At 43.1% G+C, this 25,300-nt stretch overlaps 1 protein-coding gene across 5 annotated transcripts in view; it reads left to right on the top strand.

Annotated features, from left to right (window-relative positions):
- The first annotated feature begins 12,188 nt into the window (after positions 1–12,188).
- METAP1D (methionyl aminopeptidase type 1D, mitochondrial) overlaps positions 12,189–25,300 on the top strand; it is a 126,475-nt gene continuing 113,363 nt past the window's right edge. For 2 of the 5 annotated variants that reach the window (XM_036879127.2, XM_057503911.1), the window contains exon 1: positions 13,305–13,523. Coding sequence is in view for 1 of the 5 variants with exons in the window: in XM_036879126.2 (XP_036735021.2) it covers positions 12,871–13,177 (307 nt within the window). In the remaining 4 variants the exon portion in view is untranslated. Of the gene's footprint in view, positions 13,178–13,304; positions 13,524–25,300 lie in introns of those variants that run through there. The other 3 variants (XM_036879126.2, XM_057503910.1, XM_057503912.1) reach the window with 3 other exon arrangements.

Here is a 25,300-nt window from a genome sequence, read left to right as displayed (position 1 = left end):
CCCCATATTATCAAGTCCCCACCACATACCCCATTAGTCACTGGCCATCAGCATAGTAAGATGCTATAGAGTCACTACTTGTCTTCGCTGTGCTATTCTTCCTTCCCCATACCTATACCACCCTATATTATGTGTGGCAATAGCAATACCCCTTAATCCCCATATCCCTCCCTTTCCACCCACCTTCCCCAGTCTCTTACCCTCTGATAACTGTTAGTGCATTCTTGGGTTCTGTGAGTCTGCTGCTGTTTTGTTCCTTACTTTTTGCTTTCTTATTATACTTCACAGTTGAATGAAATCATTTGGTACTTGTCTTTCTCCACATGGCTTATTTCACTGAGCATAATGCCCTCTAGCTCCATCCATGTTGTTGCAAATGGTAGGATTTGTTTTCTTCCTATGGCTGAATAATATTCCACTGTGTATATGTACCACATCTTCTTTATCCATTCATCTACTGATGGACACTTAATGTTGCTTCCATTTCTTGGCTATTGTAAATAGTGCTGCAATAAACATAGGGGTGCATATGTCTTCTTGAATCTGTGATCTTGTTTTCTTAGGGTAAATTCCTAGGAGTTGAATTCCTGGTTCAAATGGTATTTCTATTTTTAGTTTTTTGGGAAACCTCCATACTGCTTTCCACAATGGTTGAACTGATATGAATTCCCACCAGCAGCGTAGGAGGGTTCCCCTTTATCCCCATTCTCACCAGCATTTGTTGTTGCCTGTGTTTTGGATGTTGGCCATTCTAACTGATGTGAGGTGATATCTCATTGTGGTTTTATTTTGCATTTCTATGATGATTAGTGATGTGGAGCATCTTTTCATGTGCCTCGTGGCCATCTGAATTTCTTCTTTGGACACGTACCTGTTCAGATTCCCTGCCCATTTTTAAATCAGTTTATTTGCTTTTTTGGTGTTGAGGTGTGTGAGCTCTTTATATATTCTGGATGTCAACCACTTATTGGATATGTCATTTATGACTATATTCTCCCATACTGTAGGATGCCTTTTTGTTCTACTGATTGTGTCCTTTGATGTACAGAAGCTTTTCAGTCTGATGTAGTCCCACTTGTTCATTTTTGCTTTTGTTTCCCTTGCCCAAGAAGATATGTTCATGAAAAAGTTGCTCATGTTTATATTCAAGAGAGTTTTCACTGTTTTCTTGTAATAGTTTTATGGTTTCATGACTTATATTCAGGTCTTTGATCCATTTCGAGTTTACTTTTGTGTATGGGGTTAGACAATGATCCAGTTTCATCCTCTTACATGTAGCTGTCCAGTTTTGCCAACACCAGCTGTTGAAGAGCCTGTCATTTCCCCATTTTATATCCATGGCTCCTTTATTATATATTAATTGACCATATATGCTTGGGTTAATATCTGGACTCTCTATTATGTTCCACTGGTCTATGGGTCTGTTCTCGTGCCAGTACCAAATTGTCTTGATTACTGTGGCTTTGTAGTAGAGCTTGATGTTGGGAAGCGAGATTCCCCCCTGCTTTATTCTTCCTTCTCAGGATTGCTTTGGCTATTTGGGGTCTTTTGTGGTGCCATATGAATTTTAGAACTATTTGTTCCAGTTGGTTGAAGAATGCTGTAGGAATTTTAATAGGGATTGCTTTAGGCAAGATGGCCATTTTGACAGTATTAATTCTTCCTACCCAAGAGCATGGAATGTATTTCCATTTATTAGTGTCCTCCTTAATTTCTCTCAAGAGTGTCTTGTAGCTTTCAGGGTAAAGGTCTTTCACTTCCTTGGTTAGGTTTATTCCTAGGTATTTTATTCTTTTTGATGCAATTGTGAATGGAATTGTTTTCCAGATTTCTCTTTCTGTTAGTTCACCATTAGTGTATGGGAATGCAACACATTTCTGTCAGTTAATTTTGTATCCTGCAATTTTCCTGAATTCAGATATTAGATCTAAGTAGTTTTGGAGTGGAGTCTTTAGGGTTTTCTATGTACAATATCATGTCATCTGCAAACAGTTTGGCTTCTTCCTTACCAATCTGGATGCCTTTTATTTATTTGTGTTGTCTGGTTGCCGTGGCTAGAACCTCCAGTATTATGTTGAATAAAATTGGGGAGAGTGGGCATCCTTGTCTTGTTCCCGATCTTAGAGGAAAAGCTTTCATCTTTTCACTGTTAAGTATGATGTTGGCTGTGGGTTTACCTTATATGGCCTTTATTATGTTGAGGTACTTGCCCTCAGTATCCATTTTGTTGAGAGTTTTTATCATGAATGGATGTTGAATTTTGTCAAATGCTTTTTCAGCATCTATGTGGTTTTTGTTCTTCTTTTTATTGATGTAGTGGATGATGTTGATGGATTTTTTAATGTTGTTCCATCCTTGCATCCCTGGAATGAATCCCACATGATCATGATCTATGGTTCTCTATTTATTTTTTATTTTGGTTTGCTAATATGTTGCTGAGTAGTTTTGTATTTATGTTCATCAGGGATATTGGTCTGTAGTTTTCTTTTTTTTGTGGTATCTTTGCCTGGTTTTGGTATTAGAGTGATGCTGGCTTGACAGAATGAGTTCGGAAAAGAGGAGTATTCCCTCCTCTTCTACTTTTTGGAAAACTTCTAGGACAATGGATATTAGGTCTTCTCTAAGTATCTGACAAAATTCAGCATTGAAGCCATCTGGTCCAGGCGTTTTGTTCTTGGGTAGTTTTTTGATTACCGATTCAATTTCATTGCTGGTAATTGGTCTGTTCAGATTTTCTGTTTCTTCCTGGGTCAGTCTTGGAAGGTTGAATTTTCTAGAAAGTTGTCCATTTCTTCTAGGTTATCCAGTTTGTTAGCATATAACTTTTCATTGTATTCTCTAATAATTCTTTGTATGTTGATGTTGTCCATAATGATTTTTCCTTTCTCATTTCTGATTCTGTTTATGTGTGTAGATTCTCTTTTTTTCTTGATAAGTCTGGCTGGGGGTATGACTATTTTCTTTATTTTCTCAAAGAATGAGCTCTTGATTTCATTAATTCTTTCTATTGTTTTATTCTCAATTTTATTTATTTCTTCTTTGATCTTTATGTCTCTCCTTCTACTGACTTTGGGCCTCATTTTTCTTCTTTTTCAAGTTTCAATAATTGTGAATTTAGACTATTCATTTGGGATTGTTCTTCCTTCTTTAAACAGGCCTGAATTGCTGTACACTTTCCCTTGGAACTGTATCCCACGGAAGTTGCAGCATTGTGCTGTTGTTTTCATTTATTTTCATATTTTGCTTAATCTGTTTTAATTTGGTCATTGATCCATTTATTATTTAAGAGCATGTTGTTAATCCTTCTTGTGTTTGTGAGCCTTTATGATATCTTCATACAACTTATTTCTAGTTTCATACTTGTATGATCTGAGAAGTTGGGTGGTACAATTTCAATCTTTTTTAATTTGCTGAGGGTCTTTGTGGCCTAGTATATGATCTATTCAAGAAAATGTTCCATGTGCACTTGAGAAGAATGTGTATCCTGTTGCTTTTCGGTGGATTGTTCTGTAGATATCTGCTAAGTTCATCTGTTCTAATACATTGTTCAGTGCCTTTGTGTCCTTACTTATTTTCTATCTGATTGATCTGTCCTTTGGAGTGTGTGGTGTTTTTAAGTCTCCTAAAATGAATTATTGCTTTCTACTTCCCCCTTTAATTCTGTTAGTATCTGTTTCACATATTTGGGTGCTCCTATGTTTGGTGCATAGGTGTTAATAATGGTTATATCCTCTAGTTGGACTGACCCCTTTACCATTATGTAATGTCCTCATTTGTCTCTTGTTCTTTTCTTTGTTTTGAAGTCTGTTTTATCTGATTCAAGTATTGCAACTCCTGCTTTTTTGTCCCTATTGTTTGCATGAAATATCTTTTTCCATCCCTTTACTTTTAGTCTGTATATGTCTTTGGATTTGAAGTGAATCTCTTGTAGGCAGCATATAGATGGGTCTTACTTTTTTATCAATTCTGTAACTCTATGTCTTTTGATTGGTGCATTCAGTCCATTTACATTTAGGGTGATTATCGATAAGATATGTACTCATTGCCATTGCAGTCTTTGGATTCAAGGTTACCAAAGGTTCAAGGGCAGCTTCTTTATAGTCTAGCAGTCTACCTTAATTTGCTTATAACACAATCTGAAGATTATTTTTTTCTCTCCCTTCTTTTTGTTCCTCCTCCACTCTTTATATGTTAGGTGTCATATTCTGTACTCTTTGTGTATCCCTTGACTGAATTTGTGGGTAGCTGATTTACTTTTGCATTTGGTTAGTATTCAATTGATCTACTTTCTTTACTGTGGTTTTATTGTCTCTGGTGTCAGCTATTTAGCCTTAGGACCACTTCCATCTAGAGCAGTCCCTCTAAAATACAGTATAGAGATGGTTTGTGGGAGGTAAATTCTCTCAACTTTTGCTTACCTGTGAAGTGTTTAATCCCTCCTTCAAATTTAAATGATAATCTTTCTGGGTAGAGTATTCTTTGTTCAAGTACCTTCTGTTTCATTGCATTGAATATATCATGCCACCCCCTTTGGCCTGTAAGGTTTCTGCTGAGAAGTCTGATGATAGCCTGGTGAGTTTTCCTTTGTAGGTGATCGTTTTTCTCTCTCTAAGTGCTTTTAATACCCTGTCCTTGCCCTTGATCTTTGCCATTGTAATTATTATATGGTGTTGTCTACCTTGGGTCCCTTGTTTTGGGAGATCTGTGCACTTTCATTGCCGGAGAGACTATTTCCTTCTCAAGATTGGGGAAGTTTTTAGCAATTATTTCTTCAAGGACACTTTCTATCCCTTTTTTTCTCTTCTTCTTCTTTTGGTACCCCTATAATGAGAATATTGTTCCATTTTGATTGGTCACACAGTTCTCTTAATATTCTTTCATACCTAGAGATCCTTTTTTCTCTCTCTGCCTTACCTTCTTTGTATTCCTGTTCTCTAATTTCTATTCCATTTACTGTCTCCTCTACCTCATCTAATCTGCTTTTAAATCCCTCCATTGTTTCATTTCAGCTACTGTATTTTTAAGGTGTCTATCTCCTTCCTAAATTCTTCCCATAGCTCTTAAATATTTTTCTGTAGCTCCATCAGCATGCTTATGACTTTTATTTTGAATTCTTTTTCAGGACAATTGGTTATTTCAGTCTCACTGAGCCTGCTTTCTGGTGTTTGAGGGATTTTGGATTGAAGAAGGTTCTCCTGCCTTTTCATAATCCTGGAGAAGTGGCAGTGGTTGCAGGTGAGTGGCACTGGTGCCTGCCAGGAGATCAAAGCCCTTTCCTGCTTTCTGGCCTCAGTGCCTGCCTCTACTGTCACAGGCAGTGAGCCGCATGCAGGGAGCAGCCTCTGGGTTAATCCCCTAAGCTGCCATGGGTGGGGCGGCCCTTGGGATGGCCTAGGGTGATGGCATGGGTCACAGGTGAGGTGGGCCATTATCTACCAGGAAGACAAAGCCCTTTCCTGCTTACCAGCTGCAGTGCCTGCCTCTGCTGTTAGGGCTGGTTAGCAGCACACAGGGAGAACCCTCTGCATTTAGCCATGTAGTTGCTGTAGGTGGGGCTTCCCTCTGGCTGATCTGGAGGAATGGCTGGAACAGCACGTTTGCACACAGGTGCCAGCAGGTAGGAAGGAGTGGCAGGCTGCTTATCACAGTGAGGGGCCTCAGGTCTGCATTGCCAGCGAGGGGATGGAGCAACTGAAGCTCCTGAAAGTTCCCATCCTGCTGGGCTGAGTGTGCCAGCACGATTTTGTCCACCTGTCCCTTCTCCTAAACCCTTGACCCTTTAACAGCCTTCTGACTGTTCAAAAATCTTTCAAAGTGCCTCCTTTTCTTTTGACCCAAGGCAGCTGGTTGTGGGAACCTGTTTGCAGTGTTAGTATCTGACTTTGGTTTTCAGCCCCTCTAATGTCCAGAGCACCATGCAGTGTGGGTCTGTGCTCCTGGGATAGATTTCTACGGCTGAGTATTTAGCAGTCCTGTGCTCCCATTCCCTCCCCGCTCTGAATCTATTCCTCCTGTCTGTGAGCTGGTGTGGGGGGAATGCGGGTTGTGACTTTTTTACTTTACCCTTTTGCATGAGATGTTCTCTTCTCCCAGATGTAAACTGGCTGCTGTAATATTATTTCTGGTGACTCTTTTAGGAATAGTTGTATTTGCTCTTTTTTCATAATATATGTGGTTTTGGGAGGAGATTTCCACCTCACTTCTCATGCCGCCTTTTTTTTCCCAAGTCCCTAGTCTTTATTTTAGTCAAAGTTATCAGGTATCTTGCATTACAGGTAATCCTAATAAGGATTTAAAAATATAAACTTGTGAAACAAGTTACAGAATGGCATATTACAAAGCAAAAATTATTTTTAAAGGGATTTACTTCAAGTCACATATTGCCCCTACAGTAATTAAAATTGCAAATTTAAATTACAAAAGCAATATACACATTAGAGAAACCAATACAATTTTAATTTTATCACAAACTACATACAACTTTTGAAGAAGTTATATGGTGTAAGTCTAAAAGTATCATTAAGTAAAAGAAGTAGGAAAGAAAAACTGACTTCAAAAATATAGATATCAGAATTTATTCTGTTTCACTTCTTTTATAAAAGTTGAAAAAGATATTTAAAAAGATACTAATAAGATATGACCTTTTAAAAACTAAGATAAAAGACCTCTGAAACAATAATTAATTGCAATTAATAAAAATATTATAACATTGAGCCATCCTGCCCAAGGCAATCTACAGATTCAATGCAATCCCTATCAAATTACCAACAGCATTCTTCAATGAACTGGAACAAATAGTTTAAAAATTCATATGGAAACACCAAAGACCCAAATAGCCAATGCAATCCTGAGAAGGAAGAATAAAGTGGGTGAGATCTCGCTCCCCAACTTCAAGCTCTACTACAAAGCCACAGTAATCAAGACAATTTGGTACTGGCACTAGAACAGACCCACAGACCAGTGGAACAGAATAGAGACTCCAAACATTAACCCAAACATATATGGTCAATTAATATACGATAAAGGAGCCATGGACATACAATGGGGAAATGACAACCTCTTCAACAATTGGTGTTGGCAAAACTGGACGGCTACATGTAAGAGAATGAAACTGGATCACTGTCTAACCCCATACACAAAAGTAAACCCCAAATGGATCAAACACCTGAATGTAAGTCATGAAACCATAAAACTCTTAGAAAAAAACATAGGCAAAAATCTCTTGGACATAAACATGAGCGACTTCTTCATGAACATATCTCCCTGGGCAAGGGAAAAAAAAGCAAAAATGAACAAGTGGGACTATATCAAGCTGAAAAGCTTCTGTACAGCAAAGGACACCATCAATAGAACAAAAAGGTATCCTACAGTATGGGAGAATATATTCATAAATGACAGATCTGATAAAAGCATTGACATCCAAAATATATAAAGAGCTCATGCACCTCAACAAACAAAAAGCAAACAATCTTATGACGCTGATGGACAGTGACTGTAATGGGGTATGTTGGGGGAACTTGGTGAAGGGGGGAGCCTAGTAAACATAATGTTCCTCATGTAATTGTAGATTAATGATACCAAAATAAACAATATATATATATTTTAACATTAAAAAATGAATTTTGGACATAAGAACTGAAGATATTAAGAAGTTACCTTATTTCTTGAACTGGTGGTTTTAAAAACCTATTCAACTCTTATTCAAGAATTATAAGTGCAAAAATCTGAATAATAGGAGGAGTAAAAATTAGTGAAGTGCCATAATATAACTAACCAAGTGGGAAGACAGGCAGAAATGGAGTAGAGAAGAGAGTCAGTAGTGAGTGGCCACTCATCTAAATGAAAGCATTCTAATGCACTGAATGCCCAGCATCACATAATAGTAGAATTGTAAGGGATATTATTTGCCAGTGGTCTAGCCTGTTATCCTGTTGGTCAGTATATATCTTGTAAACTGATGATGTTGGAGGACACAGGTTGGCAGCTTTTAATCCTTCTTATATCAGAAGGATGTGGTATGAAAGAAGCCAGAGCAAGGATCAGTGGATGAGCTGTCAGCTGTGCAAGTTTGTATCTGCTTCATTTCTAATTCACTTAGATATCCACATTCTATGCTTAACTTATTGGGGATTTTCTCAGTGGATTCTACTGTCATGGTGCCACCTGGGTTCTCACGGTGTTTCCTTTTCCTTCTACTAGCATGGGAATAAATTGTGCATTTGTTTTCCCAGGGTTGACTGAGTTGAATCACATGAATATGTGTTCTGTTTCAGATGTCTGAAACTGGGCTTCATGGCTTTTGACATTTTGCTAAAAACTACTAGGTTTTTTTTCTACCCACTTCCTGAGGCTCTGTGCCCTGGTAATCCTGAGGCTCCTTGGCAGTACTCAGACTATTGGCTTCAATCATACAGAGGAAAGATTTACCATGTTCAAAAATCCCCTCCCTGGAATCGATCTAAATTTGAAAAAGGTGGGGCTTAAAGTAACCTATAGGAGTACTTTTCATTCTCATCCTTGTACATCTTATTTACCTAGGTGGAAACATTATTCCTCTTTCTCTCTCACAGTGACTCCAAAGCATGCAAAACTGGGTCTCCAAGAAGTACAGCATATGTCCTGTAATGAACCACCAAAATTCATTCTCTTTAAAAGTAAAAATATCAAAACTATGTAGTCATTATAAAGAATGAGCTCAAGCTAAGTATTCTAGGATTTGATGTTTATGATGAGTGGAAAAAGGAAACTCTAACACTAATTATGTGTATGTGATCCCATTTAAAACATTCACACATATTTGCCTGTGAAAGGTAAGTAATGATGTGCACAGTGGCTGACTGGAGAGGGTGATGGTGATATGCAGAGGGTAAGGAAGGGGACTTGCACTTTTTCCTTTAGTACTCATTTCTGATCTGTCTGGATTTTTCACTGATTGTTTAGTTAAATTCATAAAATTAATTAGGAATTATTGAAACTAGAAAAAGAAGCAGAAATGAGGCCTGAAGTCAGTAGAAGGAGAGACATAATAAAAAATCAGAGAAATAAGTAAAATTGAGAATAAAACAACAGAAAAACTTAATGAAACCAAGAGCTGGTTTTTTGAGAAAATAAACAAAATAGATAAACCCCTAGCCAGACTTATTTAAAAAAAAAGAGAACCTACACACATAAACAGAATCAGAAATGAGAACAGAAAAATCACTACAGACACCACAGAAATACAAGGAATTATGAGAGAATACTACAAAAAAATAGATGCTAACAACTGAAGAAATGGACAACCTAGAAGAAATGGACAACTTTCTAGACAAATACAACCTTCCAAGACTGACCCAGGAAGAAACAGAAAATCTGAACAGACCAATTACCAGCAATGAAATTGAAGCGGTAATCAAAAAACTACCCAAGAACAAAACGCCTGGACCAGATGGAGTCACCACTGAATTTTATCAGACATTTAGGGAAGACATAATACCCATTCTCCTTAAAGTTTTCCAAAAAATAGAAGAAGAGGGGATACTTCCAAACTCATTCTATGAAGCCAGCATCACTCTCATACCAAAACCAGGCAAAGACACTACAAAAAAAGAAAACTACAGACCAATATCCCTGATGAACAAAGATGCAAAAATACTCAACAAAATATTAGCAAACTCAATTCAAACATAAAGAGGATCATACACCATGATCAAGTAGGATTCATCCCAGGGATGCAAGGATGGTACAACATTTGAAATCCATCAACATCATCCACTATATCAATAAAAAGAAGGACAAAAGCCACATGATCATCTCCATAGATGCTGAAAAAGCATTCAACAAAATTCAATGTCCATTCATGGTAAAAACTCTCAGCAAAATGGGTATAGAGGGCAAGTAGCTCAACATAATAAAGGCCATATACAACGAACCCACAGCCAACATTATACTTAACAGCAAAAAGCTGAAAGCTTTTCCTTTAAGATCGGGAACAAGACAACGATGCCCACTCTCCCCACTGTTATTCAACATAGTACTGGAGGTCCTAGCCATGGCAATCAGACAACACAAAGAAATAAAAGGCATCCAGATTGGTAAGGAAGAAGTCAAACTGTCACTGTTTGCAGATGACATGATATTGTACATAAAAAACCCTAAAGAATCCACCCCAAAACTACTAGATCTAATATCTGAATCAGTAAAGTTGCAGGATACAAAATTAACTCACAGAAATGTGTTGCATTCCTATATACTGACGATGAACTAGCAGAAAGTGAAATCAGGAAAACCATTCCATTCACAATGGCATCAAAAAGAATAAAATACCTAGGAATAAACCTAACCAAGGAAGTGAAAGACCTATACTCTGAAAACTACAAGACACTCATGAGAGAAATTAAAGAAGATACCAATAAATGGAACCACATCCATCCCGTGCTCAGGGACAGGAAGAATTAATATTGTCAAAATGGCCATCCTGCCCAAAGCAATCTATAGACTCAATGCAATCCCTATCAAAATACCAACAGCATTCTTCAATGAACTAGAGCAAATAGTTCTGAAATTAATATGAAACCACAAAAGACCCCGAATAGCCAAAGAAATCTGCAGAAGGAAGAATAAAGTGGGGGGAATTACACTCCCTTTCTTCAAGCTCTACTACAAAGCCACAGTAATTAAGACAATTTGGTACTGGTACAAGAACAGACCCATAGACCAGTGGAACAGAGCAGAGAGTCCAAATATAAACCCAAGCATATCTGATCAATTAATATATGATAAACGAGCCATGGATATAAAATGGGGGAAATGACAGCCTCTTCAACAGCTGGTGTTGGCAAAACTGGACAGCTACATGTAAGAGAATGAAACTGGATCATTGTCTAACACCATACACAAAAGTAAACTCAAAATGCATCAAAGACCTGAATGTAAGTCATAAAACCATAAAACTCTCAGAGAAAAACATAGGCAAAACTCTCTTGGACATAAACATGAGCAACTTCTTCATGAACATATCTCCCCGGGCAAGGGAAACAAAGGCAAAAATGAACAAGTGGGACTATATCAAGCTGAAAAGCTTCTGTACAGTAAAGGACACCATCAATAGAACAAAAAGACATCCTACAGTATGGGAGAATATATTCATAAATGACAGACCCGATAAGAGGTTGATATCCAAAATATATAAAGAGCTCATGCACCTCAACAAACAAAAAGCAAATAATCCCATTAAAAAAATGGGCAGAGGAGCTGAACAGACAGTTCTCCAAAGAAGAAATTCAGATGGCCAACAGACACATGAAAAGATGCTCCACATCGCTAATCATCAGAGAAATGCAAATTAAAACCACAGTGAGATATCACTTCATGCCAGTTAGGATGGCCAACATAGAAAAGAATAGGAACAACAAATGCTGGTGAGGATGTGGAGAAAGGGGAACCCTCCCACACTGCTGGTGGGAATGTAAATTAGTTCAACCATTGTGGAAAGCAGTATGGAGGTTCCTCAAAAAACTAAAAATAGAAATACCATTTGACCCAGGAATTCCACTCCTAGGACTTTACCCTAAGAACGCAGCAGCCCAGTTTGAAAAAGACATATGCACCCCTGTTTATCTCAGCAGTATTTACAGTAGCCAAGAAATGGAAGCAACCTAAGTGTCCATCTGTATATGAATGGATAAAGAAGATGTGGTACATATACACAATGGAGTATTATTCAGCCATAAGAAGAAAACAAATCCTACCATTTGCAACAACATGGATGGAGCTAGAGGGTATTATGCTCAGTGAAATAAGCCAGGTGGAGAAAGACAAGGGCCAAATGATTCCACTCACCTGTGGAGTATAAGAACAAAGAAAAAACTGAAGGAAGAAAACAGCAGCATACTCACAGAACCCAAGAATGGACTAACAGTTACCAAAGGGAAAGGAGCTGGGGAGGGTGGGTGGGAAGGGAGGAATAAGGGTATTAAGGGGCATTGCGATTAGCACACATAATGTAGTGTGGGGGTGGGGTGGGCACGGGGAAGGCAGTATAGCACAGAGAAGACAAGTAGTGACTCTATGGCATCTTACTATGCTGATGGACAGTGACTGTAATGGGATATGTGGTGGGGACTTGATAATGGGGGAAATCTAGTAACCACACTGTTCCTCATATAATTGTATATTAATGATACCAAAAATAAATTAATTGGGACACACCACACACATTCCCCAAGAATCTTTATCAATTTTTTCTGCGTTTCAAGTCCAGGAAACTGTTACTTTTGGTTTGGTTCCATGAAGAGTTCAGTTCCTTGTCCAGATACTTCTTGAATATCAGGTTCTTTGCTTGGGTGCCAGGCTACCAAAATGAATAACCACTGGTCCAGAACAGGATGTATATCTCCCCCAGAATGCAGATAAGAGGAAAAGTGAATCTGGTAAAAATGGGTATCGTTGTCACCAGGGATACATCAACTCTCTCACTCGGCTCATAATTGGCCTTCTGTAGGCTTCGTCTTGTGGCAGCACAATTAGCAGGCGTCATCCTCTCATTGTTAACAGTCAAATTTAGGATTACGACTCCAGGTAACACCACAGAGCGGGAAGTGTCCTTGGGGAAAGAGAAGTCCCCTGAACATACAAACTGGGTATCCAGAATTTTGATTTTGCATCTGCACACAGATCCTGTCTTGTCTGGAGTCTCTGCTGAGTACCGTAGATTCTGCGACAGCAACGGGGAGCTGTGACTTTCGAAACAATTTTACCTTTTAACTGAATCCAGGGAAGTAATTTGCAACAAAGTGGCAGACGACGCAAAGCGCTGAACGCTAGACTGTACTTTATTTCCTCCCAACTTCATGTTTCCATGCACCAAAATGTTGATGCTGCAAATATCGGATGCCAAGCTTACCTGACAGGCCTCTTCCATCCCACCTGGGAGCAGGGGCTCACGGCGAGCGCGCGAACGCGGCAGCAGCGGGCTTAGTGGGCCGCTGCCCGGGTGCCGTAGATTCCGCGCTGCCCGGTTGCCGTAGCTCCTCTGCGGCCGCGGAGCCCACAGGCAGCCCCTCGCGCGCAAGCGCACTCCCCTCTCCGGTCTCTAGCTGGGCTGCGACCGGCGCGCTCCGGCGGGCGGGGTCTCGCGGCCACGTTACCCGCGCCAACATGGCGGCGCCCAGCGGCGTCCGCCTGCTCGTTCGCAGAGGTAAGCGCTTGCGGACAGCCCTACGGCGGTCCGCACGGTCTCTCACTCGCTAAACACCTGGGTTCGGAGGAATACACATCCACACCCAGACATCTCGGCGTACACGATTGTACTTTCAATTTTACGGGCGCACGCAGGCACACACGATGACACATTGACACGCCTTAGGAACAGATGTCACTGCGTGGCATCTCTTCGCAGTCACTCCTTGAAATGTGTGGGCCGTTGTCTGAAGTTTTCTTTCCCCACGTAAGTTATATTAGTGTAGCAAACTTACTTATTCTGTCTGCGGAGCGATAAACCACAGTAACTGAATGCGCCTAGGCACCCCGTGGATACAGAGGAGGTAACTTGTGCTGTGGTTAGCATGATACAACACGTCTTTTGGGGAACTTGCAAAATGGGATTATTATCTTCCAGTGACTTAATGCCTAGGTAGCTCTCAGTGGATGTTGTCCATGTGTGAGTAGTGAGATTTTAGTAAGTATACAAATATTTTTTTGCTGGTGTATTGGGAAGCCTTTGTTGGATTTGAAATAGTTTGTGAGTTTGTTGGAAAGACTAGAAAGTTGTTTCAAGGATGAGGGAAAAGGGGAACTAACACATTTTGAAGGACTCGTAGCATGTAGGAACAACAGTCCTGTGAGTTAAACGTTATTTTCATACTAGCTACCATTTGTTAGGTCCCTTTTAAGTTCATGATATTGTGTTAAGAACCTTACATATGTTAGCTTCTTTTTAACACCTGAAGACTTAGGCATAATTTCCCATTTACAGATGAGAAAAGTGAAGGAGAGGTTCAGTAATAAGATTAAGGCCCCACAAATAGTAATAGACATTTAAACGTTACTCAGATTTTTTTTCTTCTTCTTTAAGGCTCATTCCTCTGCACTGCATGCCATGGACTCCCCATTTAGAAATCAGTATGCATCCTTCATTTGAGACAGGACAAATTTGATGTGCATGTGAAAAGTAAAGACAAAGCTGTTTTTACAGAGGAAGGAGGTTCGTAGGCCGATAGACCTCACAATTTCAGTGTAAGATAAATTCTAGCCGAAATAAGCAGGCGAAGAGAGGCAACAGAGGGCCAGGTAGTTTATTTGAGTGCAACTCCCAGGTGATGTTCCCCGGTCTGGCTATCACAGGCTGGGGAAGTCACACCCCCGTCAGGGAGGTGGGGGCTTATAAGGGGTTAGGAGGGGGAGGAGTGGGCAAGCTATCCTAGGGGGCGTGGAGAGGTATGATTGGCTAAAGGTGACATAATAGACAACTAGAAACTTTTTTTCTTTCCAAGAGGGAGGAGGCTGACATATGGGTCTTAGTTGGCACATCAGAAGGATGGAATTCAGGAAGAGCTGTCCCCTTTCCATATAAGGCACTGACCTTGGGGTCTGGTCTGTTCTCCTTTTATGGTATCTGTTCTGTTTGCATGTCCTTGTTTTTCCTTCCTCCAGCCTAACATTCAGTGTTAGTCAGGAGTAGTAAAGAGGAAGATTTGAGGTGATGTGTAGGGGAAAGTGATGTAAACTGGTATTTTGGACTGGTTGGATGGAAGAGTGGAGGTCAACATGAGCGCACAGCCTTGTGAAAAAAGCACCCGTTTATATCTCTTAAGATCTGGGCTCCAGTCTTAACTCTATTTCCTAATCAAGTTACTTTTCTGTTTCCTCTTTTTGACAAGGAATAATGGCATTTAGCCTTTTATTATGCACTGCGGGTAATGGCGAAGAAGATCTGGGGAGATTGTCAAGGTAGAAGAAGAGCCAACACACACATGTATAATATACTTTTATACACATGGATGTATATGTACATAACCTCTTTGCAGATTACTGAAATAACACATTAATCTTTCTCCTTTTTTGTTTTTTTTTTGGTCACTTATGATTTTGACAGTGGTGGTTCAGACAATCTTGGGAAAAGCTACTGTAGGGGAAGCCAGACCATGTTATTGATTCCTGTAACCCATCCTACTCCATCCCACAGTGCTGCACTAATTAAGAGAGAGATTTTCTGATTAGGAGAGTGTATTATCAGGAAGAGATTTGGCAATGGGAAAGGTCTACTTGTGCACTAGCTAGTTTTTAAATTGCAGACAGGTTGTCCTGTACCACTTGCTCCCTTCACTGTAAAGGTTGTAAATAAAGGCTAAATTCATGAAGGTTCCTGTCTCCTCTCTCTTCCTCCTTTTCACCCATTTAGATTGATATAAATCAATCCATTATGAATCTATGTGCCAGGATTTATCAACATCTGTGTGCATCTCTGCACCCTGGAAATTGGGAAAAAGACATTTTTTAACTTCTTTAGAGGTGCATAAGTTTCTTTCTCATGACTCCAGCTCATTGCAGCTTTAGTCACAGTAAACCCTATATATAGTAGTTACCAAACTCCACTGTCCATCCCCACTCCAAACTAAATTGTTAATTCGTGTCAAGCAGGAACTGACTTATCTATTTATCTTAACAAGCACAGTACCTAGCTCAAAGTTAAACTCCTTAAAAACGTACTGAATTGAGAAGCTGTTAGGACTTGTTCTCTTCTACCATGGGCTAAAAAATGGATAGAGACTATGAGTAGTGACCTTGGAAAGGGGAAAGGACAACACAGTCTCTTGGAACCAAGGGATAAGATAACAAGAGCTTTTCAGGGATGATTAGGATATTCCCTGGTATTAGCACTGGCAAGAAATCCCAGGTCACATACATAATCCCAACAGCAAGGGCCCAGGGGCTCTTTCCTTGCTTAATTTCTCACTCTCAGCTTCCACTTTACTATGATCCTCATTCCAGCTCCTGAAGCCCCTGCCCGGGATGAGCGAGTAAGCCCGGTGAGTATGGAAAGAATGGAGAAGGCAATTCAGGGGGCGTGTTTTCTCCTTCAAGCTCTTGTCCCTTTTATGAGTCTGTCTCTTCTGGCTTGCCTCCTGTCTCTCTGATTTTCCCAGTTTCACCAGGCTCTTCTATTATATTTCTAAACATTATTGTTCCCCAGGATTCTGTCCTAAGCCCTCATCCCTGCTTCCTCTCTTTGTCACGAAATTTTCCTACTTCAAGGACTGTCAAATTTCTATGACTTCAAAAAATCAACAGAGTATCCTCTGGAAGTGAGCACCAGGCCTAAATGCCAGCTCTTTGCTGGGCATCTTTCTGCAGGTGTCTCACAGGCCTCTGACACTCAACAGGTCCAACATGGAAATGAATATTTTTCTCCATACCTTCGGCTCTTCTGTTTGTATTCTCTCTCTCCATTAGCAGTATCACCACCCTGTCAGTATCTAAGTGAAAGCATTGCCTTCTCTTGGTCTCCACCATCTCCTTCAATTTCTGTGTCCAATGAGCCAGTAAATCCCATTTTTTTTATCCCTCCAGTTTTCTTCATAGTCTCGGTCCCTTGGCTAAAACGGCCTTGTATCTGGTCTCCACCTCAGTTCATCCTCTTCCCCACTACCAGTTATTTTTCTAAAATTTGGGTTTGATTATGATGCTTTCCTACTGAATAACCTCTGTGAACTTCTCATTGCTGAGATAAAGTCTAGATCCCTTAGCATGGAAAGATAACTCTTATCTCAGTCTGGCCTCAGTTTATGTTTTCAGCTTCATCTCCTGCCAGTTCTCTATCCTCATACCCACTAAGGTTTACCGTTGTGTACTCCTTTATTGCTCTTCCTGCAGTGTCCTTTTTCACCCCACAAACCTGTCATCTTAAGGCTGCACCTAAATGCTACCTCTCCTTTAAAGCTTTCTTTACCTTTGTGCAGCCAAACTAACCTACTCTGTTTACAAAGAATTTAGGGCATACGTATCTGTGGCAACATGTGGTATCAAAGTATGTAAACTTACCTAAAAAATATTTGTTTATACCTCTGTTTCCCCTGCTAGAATGTGAGTTTCTTATAGGCAAGGATCTTACCTTCAGCAGCTGTCTCCCCAAAGCCTGGAACACAGTGTCTGTACATAATACTCAGTTTCATAACTCCATGAAAGACCTTTCAGAATGCAGCCTCCTGTAGAAATATTTGTGCACCAAAGTTATATGGTAGGCTTAAAGAATGCTTATCTCTAAATGTCATTTTTTCTCAAATGACAGGCCAAGATGGTAACTTTATTGCTTCCTTCCTTCTTTTTCCCTCCTTCCTTCCTTTCTTTCTCTTTTTCTTCTTTTTCTTTTTTCTTTTCTATCTCCCTCAAAGAATAATTGAAGGCAGTTTTTACTTCTGCATACCTTTTTTTGGCAATAATGAGAATTTCATTCCTAGTAATTTGAATTGTGAGTCAGACTTACTGAATATTATAGAAAAAAGAGGTCACAATGGAGGAAGGGAAGAAATCTAAAGAGAATTCAGTGCTCAAGGCATAAGTGGTGTCACCATGGGAGAGATGAAGGAAGCTGGTGGAAGTAAAGCCCTGGATCTAAGCACTGTTCTGCTGTCCTTCTACAGTCTGTGTGGAGGGAGTTGAAACTGATGAGAAGGGAGGGGGCAGACTGTTTACAAGTCTTTCAAGGAAGTCTAAGAAAGGCACAGTTGGGTGTTTGAAACAGGCTGCTTGGCAGTGTGGATCAAGGTGGTTGGTAGACATACCTAAAAAGAGTGCAACTCTGTAATAATAATAATTGGGAAATACTGGGCAAAATATAAAATGTCCATTGGTAAGGGAAGAGCTAAATAAATTATGCTTCATCCATGCAATGGAGCAGCCATTAAAAAAATGGTGTAGATGAACTATAGACTTAAATAGTCACTGACATATATTGAGAAAATAAGGCAGGGTATAGAACAGTATATCGCACTTAAGTAAAAGTAAATATCTTTATTTTCTTATGTGTATATATGCACAAAGTGATATGTAGAATGATGATCACCCAAATGTTCATAGCTGTTATATCTGTATGGTGAGATTGGACTGATTTTTACTTTCTGTGTGCTCTGTGTGTTTGAATATTATACACTGAGCAGATGGTATTTGTAAGGTAAAATTGAGCTGAAATGACCAGGCGAGAAGCAACAAAGGAGCCAAAAGTTTAATAGGGTGCAATCCTGGGCGATGTTCGCCAGTCTGGTAGTCATAGGCCAGAAAAGTCGCACCCAGCAGGGCAGGCAGTGGGTTTATAAAGAAGTTAGTGGGAGGGAGAGCAAAGGTCTACAGTGGCACAAGGATTGGGTAGCCTAAGGCACGTGTCATTGGCCTTTACAGTAGACAAAGGACTAGAAAGTCACTACTCCTTTTCCAGGTGAGGGGGCAGCAGCCGGGGATTTTGGCACGTCATCAGGCCAGAATCTGTTGGTGTCTTTCCCTTACTAGGTCGGGGTTGGGGGCTTTGCTGCCCCCTTTCCTTATTTGATGAGTGTTGAGCTCGTCTGATGTGCTCACCCCTCCCTTCGGTGCCTCCAGCCTTACATTCCAGCCTTTTGGTTATAATGGGCGCCAACTCGATCTGGCTTCTTCCAGCTGAGGAGGGGCGGCACAGGGCAGGATCAAGGCTGGTGGGAGGCTGGAGGAGGCTTGGAGGGAAGGGGTGAGTACTGATGTACCAGCATAGTCTTGTGCACCTCTATTGTCCGTCCTCTGTCGGTGGCCAGAGGTTCCAGCAGATATGTTGACCTTGTCTCTCAGGACAGACATAGCCAGCATGATTACCCAGGCTTCGCCCCATCCAGTACTGTTTTCCGGAAGAGGAGAGACAGACCAAGGCTCATTTGTAGCAGGCAGCCTGGATGAAGGAATGGAAAAACGAGCATTGGACGGGACAAGGGGGTATCTTTCGCTGGGGATTTGGTGGAGGGTCTCACACCCAGCAAATGGTCTTGCTGACTCCTCCTGGACAGCCAGTTTGGAAATCTCTTACATTATAGCGGCCCAGTACAATTGGTCTCCCTGCTGACAAGGTATTTTTTGAGAATAGCATGTCTGGGGGACCAATTGGTGTAGTTGGAGCATACCCGATATGATGCATTTGTTACAGACCCAGTTTGCCAGAGCTGGATGAGTCATTGTGGCCAGCACCACTGTGAGTAAGGTGCAAACAGAGGGGTCCTGTCTCTCTAGACCTCCACCTATCATGACTGGGCGTTCTTTTGAGCCTGGAGATATGGTACCATGGGGAGTGTCCCAATAGCTTGGCAGCCGTGGGATTGGCAAGGATCATTGTGTATGGTCCCATCCACCATGGGTGGAGTGACTGAGGTTGGAGTTCTTTAAGAAGGACTTCGTCTCCCAGCTGTAGAACCTCTGTGATTCTTGGATCCGAGGAGGAGGTGGGCTGAGGTAGGAACTGGTCTGCGTGTTCCCTGAGGAGATGTCTTAGGAGTGAGAGGTAAGGTAGGTAGGAGGCTAGAGGGGGTGGAGTTGTAGGCAGGCCTGTGTTTAGAAGGAAGGGTCTGCCATACATTAACTCAAAGGCACTTAGTCCGTTGGGTCCCCTAGGGGCTGCTCGCAATCAGGTGACAGCAATTGGGAGTAGGTCTGGCCAGGAGGCCTTTACCTCTAAGGAGAGTTTGGTAAGTTGATCCTTGAGAAGGCCATTGGCCCTTTCTACCTTACCCAAGGATTGAGGGTGATAGGGTATGTGTAGTTTCCAGGAGATATGTAGAGAGTCAGCCACCAGTTGTGTGACCTTTGAGATGAAAGCTGGTCTGTTGTCTGACTGGAGCGACATCGGGAGGCCAAAACGAGGGATGATGTGTTCCACCAACTGACGCAGTCTCTTGGCAGATAGGAAAGGCCTCAATCCAACCTGAAAATTTATCAACCATGACCAGTAAATATCTGAGCTTTTTGTGTCTAGGCATGTGGGTATAATCAATCTGCCAATCCTGTCCAGGTAGCGCTCCCCATAGCTGCTGGAGGGCCGCACAGCGTTTGAAGGTGCCTTGAGAGGAAACATGATGACAGGTGGTGCAAGCCATACGTACCTGGTTAATGGTCTTTCGGAGCCCAGGTGGAGTGAAGACAGGGGAGAGAAACCTGTATGTAGCCTCTGGACCAACATGGAGGAATTGGTGAATTGTAGATACTGTTTCCCTGGCCTGGGCCTGGAGAAGGGCTATCCTGTCTTTAAGATGTATCCATCCCTGTTGTCCAGCCATTCCACTGTGGTCTAAAAGTTGTTGTTTTTCCTCTTTGGAATAATTAGGAGTTATAGAGGGGGAGAGAAACAATACTGGGGAATAATCAGGACCTGAGGTTAGTTGTCGGGCAGTAACATCAGCTAGAGCATTCCCTTTAGTGACCGGGTCGGTACCTGTCTGGTGTCCCCGGCAATGAAAAATAGCCACCTCCTTGGGTTCCTGTAAGGCCTGGAGTAGGTGATGAATTGTTTTACCATTTACAATTGGGGTCCCTCGGATAGTGAGGAATCCCCTTTCCTTCCAGATCACCACATGGCTGTGTACGATTAGGAAAGCATACTTTGAGTTGATGTAAATGGTTACTCTAAGATCCACCACCAACTGTAAGGCTCAGGTGAGGGCTACTAGTTCTGCCTTTTGGGAGGTTGTCCCTATCGGCAGGGGAGTGGCCTCCACTATTTCTGTGGAGGAGGAAACTACCTCGTAGGCCGCCCACCTGCACCCATTTGAATCTCTGACTGAGCTTCCATCCATGAACAGAGTTAAGCCCAGGTCAGTGAGAGGCATGTCCTGGAGACCCTTGCATGGGAGTCGAAGGGTTTCCACCAGCCCAATGCAGGAGTGCCTGGGTGTGGCAGACGAACCGGCAGGAGGAAGGAGGGTGGTTGGGTGTAATGATGGTGACACCTGAAAAGTTAACTGGGGGTGTTCAATAAATAGGAGGTGAAATTCTTGCACTCGTGATGGGCTGAGAGAGGCCAAGGATTTGTGGCCCAGAAGGTTCTGTAAACGATGAGAAGAGTACATGGTTATCACCTGTAGGAGGGTTAGTTTCAGAGCTTCTTTGGTGAGGCACGCTGCTGCTGCCAGGGCTCTAAGGCAGGGTTGCCACCCCTTAGCAGTGGGATCCAGTTGTTTTGACAGGAAAGCAACTGGTCGGTGTCTGGGTCCTACTGGCTGGACCAGCACCCCAGTTGCTATTCCCGTCTTTTCTGTAGTATATAAGAGAAAAGGTTTGTTAGGGTTTGGCAGCATAAGCAGGGGGTGAGGAGAGGAGGGCATTTCGCAGTTCTTCAAAAGCATGGGCCACTGCTGTAGGAGAGGTAAGTGGCCCAGAGGGTGTTTCTTTGGCAGCAGCATACAGAGGCTTAGCTAATAAGGCAAAGTTAGGGACCCAGTGTTGGAAAAACCCAACCAGTCGAAGAAACAACAAGATCTCAGCTCCTGAGGTGGGTGGTAGAAGAGCTCTAATGGAGGCTGTTCGGTTCACCATGAGTGCCCTGGAAGAAGGAGTTAGGGCCACTCCAAGGTATGTAACTGTGGGGTGGATAACTGAGCTTTTGATGGAGAGACTCTATATCTCTGCTGAGCCAGGAAGTTTAGGAGGGAAGCCGTGTCTTGAACAGAGGCCTCTTTTGTGGGGCTACATAGGAGGAGATCATCAACATACTGGAGGAGAGTGCTGACTCCCATGTCATGATGGGACAGATCTTCCACCAGTGCCTGTCTGAAAAGGTGAGGACTGTCTTGGAAGCCTTGTGGGAGGACTGTTCAAGTTAGTTGTCTAGTTTGGCAGGTGTCTGGGTCCTCCCAGGTAAAGGCAAACAGTAACTAGGAATCGGGGTGTAGAGGGATGGTGAAGAGAGTGCATCCTTAAGGTCTAAAACTATAAAGTGGGAGGTGTCTGTGGGAACCTGAGACAAGAGAGTATAAGGGTTAGGGACGACCAGGTGAAGAGGGATTATAGCCTTGTTGATTATCTGTAGGTTTTAACGGGCTGGTAGGCCCCCGATGGCTTCTTGACTGGAAGGGTGGGAGTGTTACAGGGAAAATTAGTTGGTACCAGAAGCCCTTGGGAAAGAAGATGGTTAATGATAGGTAGGATGCCCTTGCGATGGGCTTGGGAAATAGGGAATTGGGGCCTAGAAGGAAAGGAGGATGGGTCTTTGAGGCGGATGAGGACCAGAGCATGATGGCTCGCCACTACAGGAGTAGAGGTGTCCCAGACCATCGGGTTAACATTGGTTGATGGTACAGGAGGGTCCGTGGAGGCCTCAGGGCCACAACTGATACTGGCTAGGGCGATGAGTGAACTCAGTTGGGGAGACTAAGCTGCAGTGAGATCGAGGCACTAAGCTTGGATAGGATATCCCTCCCTAACAAAGGGACGGGACAGGACAGGATGACTAGAAATGAGTGGGTAAGAGGATGGCCCTCAAACGTGCAGGCTACTGGACCTGTCTCCAGAGGCTTAGAGGGGATTCCCCTGACACCCATGACCGAGACCTGGGAAGGATGTAAACGCCTGTGAAAGGAAGGTAAAACAGAGTAGGTAGCCCCCATGTCCACCAAAAAGGAGACAGACTTACTCGCTACCCACAGTGTGGCCCTGGGCTCGGCAAGGGTGATAGGGGTGTTTGAGTCCAGGTAGCTTCAGTCTTTGAGTAGGTCCAGCAGGTCTGGAGGGGAGTCCCTCAGGGGGGCCTGCCTCTTGCAAGACTGTCAAGGGGGATGACCTTCCCCAGCGGAGCACTCTACCTTCCAATGACCTCTCTTACCACAAACCGAGCAGGGTTTAGTTGGCTTATTTGTCAGGTTGGGGCATCTCTTTGCTCAGTGGCCTTCTTGGCCACACCAGAAGCAAGATCCTGGAGGCTCACAAGCTCCGGACCAGTCTTTGGTGTGATGAGATCCCTGTTCTGCCAGTCGTAGGGCCGCTATTAAGGCTTGTATCTGGGATGCTATCCTCCTCTCATGTTCTTCATCACGGGTATTAAAGACTTTAAAGGCCATGGTTACCAGGTCATGGAGTGGAGTCTGGGGCCCCTCCTCTGCCTTTTTAAACTTATGTCTTATGTCTGGGGCTGACTGGGTAATAAAGTGAGTAGCCAACACCGTGGACCCCAATGTTGAGTTGGGGTTGAGGTTGGCATATATAGAGAGAGAGCCTCAGTGAGCCGGTTAAGAAAACAGGCTGGGCTCTCATCAGGTCTCTGAGTAATCTCTCTCAGCTTATCATAATTAATGGCCTTTTGAACCATCTTATTCATACCTGTCAGTAAATACTGGAGCATTTGGTCCCACTGAGTTCTCCCATCTTGGGTATTATAGTCCCATTGGGGGTCCGTGAGAGGAACCGCCTCTGTCCCAGTTGGCTTGGCCTGATCCATGTTATGTGCCTCGATTGCACAATGTTGGGCAGTGGAGGTAAAATGGTCATATTCTTCAGAGGTAAGGGTGGAGGTTAGGATAATATGTATATCATTCCAGGTACATTCATAGGCCCGAGCTAGGTAGTCAAACTCTTTGGTATAAACTGTGGGGTTAGAGGAAAAAGAGCCCAGGCATTTCTCAATCTCGGAAAAGTCTCCTAGGGAAAAAGGGGCATGAACCCGGACAACCCCTTCTGCCCCCGCAACCTCTTGGAGAGGGGCTACTAGTTGGGCCTTTGTTTAGGGCGGCTGCTGGGCCTCGGATCTGGTGACCGAAGTGCTAGACCAGCTGGGCGCTAAGGGCAGCATGGGAACATCAGATGGTGGTGGGGTGGGAACAGGAAGTGAAGGACAAGATGGCGGCAACACCGGAAGCAGATACAAACAGGGAACGGCGGGTGTGGGGAGGGGTGTAGGGTCGGGAGAGAAAAGAGGTGGGTCTGTGCTGGGAGGAGTCTTTTCTGTAGCTTCCAGAACCAGAGGGCAGGAGGAGCCTGTTCCAGTGGGGAAAGAGGGCAGTGAAGCCGGAAGGAGAGGGGGAGGGGGTGGCATGGATACCAGAAGAGGAGAGGAGCAGGAAGATGGTGTGGCAGAGAACAAAGGACCTAAAGATAGCAACACGTGTGAGGACAAAGGACCTAAAGATGGAGGCAACGTGGGGTGAGGACAAAGGACCTAAAGATGGTGGCGGCGAGAGGGGGAGGGGATCGCGGGCTGAGGGAGGCAGGCAACCGAGGTCCTCTGGTGGATCTGAAAAGGAGGAAGGACTGGGCAGAGTAAGAGGCTGACAATCCTTAACTGGAGATCGGGCCAGGAGAACCTGGGTCATTGAACACTTAATGTAATGGTCAGGGTAGGAGCAAAATGTCCAAAAGGCCTGGACATATGGGACTTCAGACCACTTCCCAGTTTGGTGACAGAAGTTAGGTCAGTGAGGAGGCTAAAATCAAAAGTTCCCTCCAGGGGCCAGTGAGATTGATTGTCCAGAGGATACTGGGGCCAAGTCTGAGAACAGAATCAGACCAGTTTCCGTTTACGGATCTCCTCCACTATATCTAGGATCACCAGATTGGATATGAGACACTGTAGAGGGGTCTGAGCCTTCGATTTAGAGGACTGGTTCCACATGTCTGTTACCATTTCCAAGAGCCCCTAAACTGGTGAGCCCAGTGTCCCAAACTCACTCAGGTTAGGAGGAGACAGGGAAGTATCATACTCTTCCTCGGAGATCTGGGAGCCTGGATGAGGACGTCTCCTCTATCTCGGGACCAGGACAGGCTTAATGCCTGGAGAACCTGGACGTAGCTACGATTTTGAAGTTAACCAAATCAGGTGGAGACAGGACTGGGAAAACAGACTGGGGGAAAGGAGGGACTCACTGAATAGCCATCTGAGGTGCTGAGAGTAGGCGGAGGTCCCGGATTGGGGAAGGAGGGGTGGGAGCTACTGATGGCTGGCCGGAGCCCTGCACCTTATCGCCTTCCCTGGTTTCGGCACCAGATGTAAGGTAAAATCGAGCTGAAATGACCAGGTGAGGAGGCAACAAAGGAGCCAAAAGTTTAATAGGGTACAATCCCGGGCAATGTTTGCCAGTCTGGTTAGTCACAGACCAGAGAAGTTGTGCCCAGCAGGGCAGGCAGTGAGTTTATAAAGAAGTTAGGGGGAGGGAGAGCATAGGTCTACAGTGGCGCGAGGATTGACTAGCCTAAGGCACGTGTCATTGGCCTTTACAGTGACAAAGGACTAGAAAGTTACTACTCCTTTTCCAGGTTTGGAGGGGGCAGCAGCTGGGGATTTTGGCACGTCATCAGGTGGGAATCTTTTGGTCTCTTTCCCTTACTA

This window comes from Manis pentadactyla, chromosome 6 (genome assembly GCF_030020395.1).
Source record: "Manis pentadactyla isolate mManPen7 chromosome 6, mManPen7.hap1, whole genome shotgun sequence".
Classification (NCBI taxonomy): Eukaryota; Metazoa; Chordata; class Mammalia; order Pholidota; family Manidae; genus Manis; species Manis pentadactyla.
This window is presented reverse-complemented; position numbering and strand designations above follow the sequence as displayed.